At 35.4% G+C, this 6,703-nt stretch overlaps 1 protein-coding gene across 1 annotated transcript; it reads right to left on the bottom strand.

Annotated features, from left to right (window-relative positions):
• Positions 1–4,567: 4,567 nt before the first annotated feature.
• LOC133800653 (non-specific lipid-transfer protein 1-like) lies at positions 4,568–5,318 on the bottom strand. Its single transcript, XM_062238681.1, has 2 exons — positions 4,873–5,318; positions 4,568–4,748 (listed from the first exon to the last, which is right to left on the bottom strand). Exons 1-2 carry the CDS (start codon positions 5,214–5,216, stop codon positions 4,742–4,744), a joined length of 351 nt encoding a protein of 116 aa, XP_062094665.1. The 5' UTR covers positions 5,217–5,318; the 3' UTR covers positions 4,568–4,741.
• Between the last annotated feature and the right edge of the window lie 1,385 nt (positions 5,319–6,703).

The following is a 6,703-nucleotide window of genomic DNA, read 5'->3' as shown; positions in this document are numbered from 1 at the left end:
ACAAAGAGCGCAAATGTAGCATGCATGGTGGGCTTGGCCACAATAGGGCTACATGCAAAGCTAGGCGATAAAGTCTTTTTTCCTATTTGGACTTGTTGTATTAATAACCTATGTTGTTTTCCCTTCTTTTTTATTTGGTTTTTCATAAAAGTTATGTTAAGCTCGATGTAAACTCGATGAGCTCGATTGTAGCTCGACAATAACTCGATAGTAGCTCAATTTGAACTCGATATTAGTTCTATAACAGCTAGATAATGGTTATGAAAATGATATTACTCGATTGAAGCTCAATATTAGCTAGATAATATTCGATATGAACTCGATAACAGACATATGAAAGTTACAAAAAAATGTGAACAAAAAACTGCACAATTAAAGACCCTATATATACAATCATCAAGGTAACAAATTTTGATACCACAAGTATATGGTCCACTTGTTCCTGAACACCTCCATATTTTCATCGCAGATAGTTTCCAATGGAAGGCCGACCATTAGATGCTCAATATGCTTGACAGCATATACACCACACTCCCCACTGTAAAAGAAAAACTAAACATTAAGTGTACATTACTATAATTTGATTTAGAAACAAATTTAGTATGAAGATGATGTTTGCTACCTTCTCCTTGACTGAGTGAGCTCGTGTTTTTGTTTGCGACGCCATGTGAACTGATGCGGCCTCTTTCCTGCTGCAGGAATCTTCAACATCAAGCTATCAGTGAACATTTTACTTTTCATTAACAGAGAAGGAAGGAAAAAGCACCATTGATTCATAATTTCCTCCAGCTTTGCATCACTAATCACCGAGTTGTCCAAATCATAAACAGTGAGGGTCCAACTAGAAATAGAAGCCTCAATGGCAAACCAATATTGTTGTCCATAGTTCTGGCACCAATATACATCCTCAACTCCTCCCCAAGATGCCAGAAAATGTTGCTCGATGCCGGTCAACATGGACATAACGTCATAATCCAACATATACAGTAAACAAGAACCCTATTTTTATACCCATATCGAACTACTATTGAGCTCCATCGATCTCACATCGAGCTAATGTCCAACAGTAAACTACAACCCTATTTTAACACCCATATCGAGCTACTATTGAGCACCATCGATCTCACATCGAGCTAATGTCCAACAATAAACAACAACCATATTTTAACACCCATATCAAAGTACTATCGAGCTGTCATCGAGCTCATATCGAGTCAATAAAAACAGAACTTGTAAAATTGAAAACAAAACATAATTTCTACCACTATCGAGTCATTAAGTATAAATGGCTTACCCCATCATTGAGCCACAAGTAGGGTGTCTTCCACGTTAGAAACCACGCTGGACCGTGATTCCCAGTCCTTACATCCCTCGGGGTCTTGTTGGGCATGTCTCCAAGCAGCCACTTGGACATTGTCCTATACTATTTGCGATTTGGCTTCTTGAGAGGGTCCAGCACATGTGTAGCCTCCTCTTTTGGTGAAGTTGCATCAGTGCGGGGTATTTTCCTTGTGGGATCGATGTAGTCCTCGAACCAATCTGGCTTGCATCTTTGGCATTTAGTCCTCTGAAACCGAACCCCAGCAACATCCTCAGGGTTGACAATAAGGACTCCCGGAGTCCCAGCATTAGGTGTCACAATGATGGTAAGAGGTGTGGTTGGATCACCAACATAGTCCAGAGGAATATCCAATGACTCTGAGTCTGAATCTTCATTGGAGCCCCTTGGTTTCTCCTTAATAAAAGTCAGGATCACTGACTAGTTCTTCAGAAGGGTCTCCTGTCGACCCTCGGCTCTATCCAACTGCTCAATCAAGTTGGCAAGCTCAGGGGCTGAGGCTAGGGGTGGTGTTGGGGTTGGTGTTGGGACTGAAGCTGAGGCTGGGGCTAAGGATGGGGCAACAAGAGGAGTGGTACCTGCAACCTCCTCCTCCAGGGCAACATCATCAAATATCTTGGCTGCCTCGGCTGCCTGAGAAACTATCTCTACGATTTTCTCAAAAGTCACATCCTCCTCCTCATCAGCCTCTGAGGGATCCTGGCCAAGCCCGGGATAAAGAGGAAGATCTCCCTCTGTCAATGACAAATAGTAGTCTTTTCTGCCGGTCGAGGCTTCAACATCGGAAGGACGATCAACTGCAAACAACATAAAACATTTGGTTAACTCAAATAATCATAAAAAATAAGCATATATATATATATATATAAAAAAAATTGTTTAATGTTAATCAAATATAACTTACATTCTTCTTCGATAACATCGATGAGATGACGGACTTGGTGAAATCCTTGTTCCTCCGATGTGACCAACTAAGCATCCTCGGGACCATGTTTCCTGAGCTCACAATAAACTCTGTCGCAAGCTGTTGGATAGCCTCATATGCCCACTACTGTAAGGCCGGGGCATAACCATATATACTGTACTTGGACTCTTGCTTCACCTTGGCATCCTTCTTGTTGTCATAGTTGGCATTTTGCTTCACCATGTCCTTCGTACAAGACTGCAATAGCCTCCTATAAGAGTACTTCAACAATGGATAGATGAATAAGTACTCTACATCCTCAACAATTTTCAGAATATCTCGCCATATGTGCAACTTGCCCTCTATGGCATTCATAACTCCCTCAACCAACAAACATAGACCAAGCTTGCATACATCTTCCACAACAGTACAAGTCTTGAAAGCATGGTCCACCTGTGAGAGCTTTAATTTCTCAGCATTGTTGAAATACTCCTTTATAAACCGGTCGCTGAGATTACGCTCCTCCAACTCTTGTGGTGACAGGAAGGTACTAAAATTCAACCCCGTCACCTCATCTTCATTGTTGCTGGCAATTTTCCTCAACAGTAAATGATGCACCAAGACTCTAGAGAAATTAAACTCTGAAGCCAAAAAGAACTGCTTGAAAGGGGATTCCTTAGCCCTTTCAAGCAGTACGAGCACCACAAACCTAGTCTTAATGTGATTTAAAGTGCTACTACCCCGACATGTCACTCAACCAGGAAAGTGATCACTGAACGGAACAAGCAACTTACACATATGCAACAACACATGAAAAAAAAAATTGGTAAGAAAAAAAAATGTTAAACAGAATAAAAAAAAAAATTCATGAAAACACTAAAATAAGTTGTCATCGAGCTCTATCGAGCTGCAACATACCCTATTGAGCAACTATCGAGAAACTATCGAGCCTATCGAGCAATATCAACAACCTAAATCTATTGAGACTATCGAGCCAGTGTCGAGCCTATTGAGCTAAGCAAAATCTGTCTATATAAATAACCATCGAGCTACAGTCTAGTCTAATGTCGAACCATTATCGAACCTATCGAGCCTTTGTAATCTAATACCACGGATCTATCGAGCTCCTATCGATCCACCATCGAACTATTCAAACTACCCTATCGAGCCTACTATCGAACCATAATCGAGCCTATCGAGCTAGTTTCATATATTGCCATAGATTAATCGAGCTTCTATCAAACCTTTATCGAACCTATCGAGCCACTGGTTCACACCCATAAATTTTTTCCCATAAAATCGATGAACCCATTCCACAAATCACAGATTCAAAAACAATATAAAGCAAATATGGACTTGGGTTCAAGATTTTACCTTTGTTTTTGAAACTTTGAAGGAAATATGCACCATGGGTCTCGAGTTCGACAGAGAAATAGGAGTTCGTTGTGGGTCTTGAGATCGATGGAGAAATGGGAGAAGGTGGGGGCCCGACAACTCGACGGAGATGCAGGCTCGACGGAGATGGGGGCTCGACAGAGGTGGGGGTTCGATGGTTTTTTGGGGATTTTTGTGAGAATGAGAGAGAGAAGCCGATAGTGTATAGAGAGAGAAGGCTGAGGTTAAATTTTTTTGGATGTGGAAAAATGAGAAGGGTATTTTTGGTATAAGGGAAAAGTTTAGCATCTATTTGAAAAAGTTAATAGTGCTACGATTTTTTTGTAATTGTACATATTAGTATGTATAAAAAGTGAAATTTTCCTACTGGTAACTACAAAAGAAAAGGTTCTAAAAAGCCATAAACCGTTCAGTTCATATTTGTAAATCTATTCATAACTTAAAAATAGATCTTATGTGAAAAAAAATCATATAAGATGTAATTAATCATTGCAAGAAAAAGTGTTATGTGAGAAAACAAAAAAAACTTAGGGTAGAATTAAAGCAATAACTCATTGAATATCTTATGGTAGTTTTTATGGTGAAATTTATTTTAGTTTAATAAATATTAATTTTTTAAAAAATAATCCTTTAACATTGCTTTTGTACTGAATTCGAATTAAAATGTTCGGCTATAACATCGATTTTAGTACAAAACCGATAGAAATTTTTACATCGATCGATTTGTATATGTAAGAAATGATCATCATGTGATTATATGTTGCTGGTAAAGATGGTGATTGTTTTATATTCTGTTTAATTATGATAAATTTATTTTCAAAGGTTGTGATTTTCCAATAATAACAAAAGTCCAAGAAAGGACTATTAATCCGGCAACTGATTTCCCTCAAGATAATATGTGAATAGATATGTAAAGAAGCACATCAAAATCATATAAATATATTATAACAATTCATTACTCATGATATCAAAAGTACATGAAGTTACACACGTGTGCGGATATAAACCCACGCACTCTTTATTCTTTTCTATAGAACTATATAAATATATATATATTATGCTACGCTGGAAAATAACCTCGTGTATATGCTTCAAAAAGCTCACTACACACTGCATTAATTAACAAGAAAAAAATTATCGTAATTAGATAAGCTGACAATATTAATTATAAGTATAATAATCAAATGAATGATTAGATTGATTGAGCGATTATTAATCATCAAATATACATTACCTATTGCAGTTGGTGGAGGGGCTGATCTTGTATGGAATGTTGATACCACACTTGCCGGGGAGTCCAGCGGCGAGATTTAAGTTGAGTCCTTTGATGCTGCTAGAAGCCGACTGCAGGCACTTGCATGCAGTCTGGCGGTCTGCCGGGGTCTTGGCTGCGCTATTTAGCGACCTAATCCCATTGCAGCATGCGGCAGGGACAACGCCGCCGCTCTTGAGGTAGTTGATGCATGGCCCAACGCTGCTAGACACTTGCCCACATGTTATGGCATTTGCCACTGGTGCAGCCACCACCATGGCCATGACCACCATGCAGAGAAGCTTCACAACTGAAGAGCTGGCCATAATGGTAATGATGAGGGACTGAATAGCAATATTATTATGAAGCTCTGTTTAATTTAGTACGTAGCTAGATTGATCTAGAAGTAGGTACGTAGTAATTTGTTGGTAGAGTGGTCTTTTCAAGCTGCTTATTTTATAGGCTGTAAAAAGATGGGGTCGAGACTTGGGAGAGGGTTATTCGTTGGTAGTTGTGCTTTAAATTAGCGATGTTCTAATTAATTAATTGCCTCGGTGCCTACATATTATTGGTTCGTTTGTTCTTGTCGAGAGAGAGAGAGGTGTGGCCGCTTGGTTTGAAATTTCGTGTATTTGGTAGTCCTATTTTGCAATCTGGGTCTCACAAAAATATATAGCTTATTATTATTATTGGATTTTGTGGATATTAAAAAAAATGTCTTATTATGTACTCTATGCTTTGTTTTATATATTTAGACTAAATTTTAATGTATCGTGAGATTGGTTTAATACACTTATATTTCATCAATTAATAACCGCCATCAATTTAACAAAATCTGTGAGATGAACAAAATTAATGCATTTTTTTAATGAGACAAAATATTACTTGATGAAGTTCAAAATTAAGAATGAAGATTTTCTTACCTTCACTTGGTTTAAGTTTAGACAAGATATAGTATATTCTGGTGGGACTCATTGGTTATTTTTTTCTCGCCTGTTTTAATTGATTAATTAATTAATTATTATTAAATATTTTAGGGTTATGATTAATAGGTTAGCTTAAATATCTTAATTTTTATTAAGGAATAAAAATCTAATTTTACGAGTTTATATCATATTCAATCTTTATTATTTGTACTATTTATCATTTAAGTCACCATGTGTGAAATGATCATTCTACAATTTATGATCATTCTACAATTTATTTTTCACGGCATATCATATTTATATATATATATTAGATACAAGCAACGTGGAATAGGCACATTTGCTTATTTTCGTTTATAGAATTTATTAATTATTTTTATTAAATTTATATTAATATCATATATATTTTAATTAAATAATTTATTTATTTTGTTTTAGTTTATGTTTGTTCTAGTTTTTTAATTCGGGAGTAACAACAAGAAATTATATATTATATGTTTAATGTAATATTAAATATTATAGGTGGATTTTAAATTTAAGTTTCTTGGTAGTTTTTAAAAAAAATAATTTGTTACTAATTGACAGTAGATTATATTATATATTTAATATGATATTATTCTAATAGATGAGTTTAAGTTTAATTAAATGTTATTAAAGTTATAAAATGATTTTATTATTTTTAAATAATTATCATTGTAAAATATCTCAAAAATATCTTATTTTAATTTTTTTAATTATTTATTAAATAATTCACATGTAAAAAATCTAAAAAATATTCTATTTTAATTTGTTTAATTATTTATTATTTTTAAATAATTATCATTATAAAATATTTCAAACATATCCTCTTTTAATTTTTTTAATTATTTTTTTTATTTAAGTTTTAA

The sequence above is a fragment of the Humulus lupulus genome, chromosome 9 (assembly GCF_963169125.1).
Source record: "Humulus lupulus chromosome 9, drHumLupu1.1, whole genome shotgun sequence".
NCBI classification, from domain to species: domain Eukaryota; kingdom Viridiplantae; phylum Streptophyta; class Magnoliopsida; order Rosales; family Cannabaceae; genus Humulus; species Humulus lupulus.
This window is presented reverse-complemented; position numbering and strand designations above follow the sequence as displayed.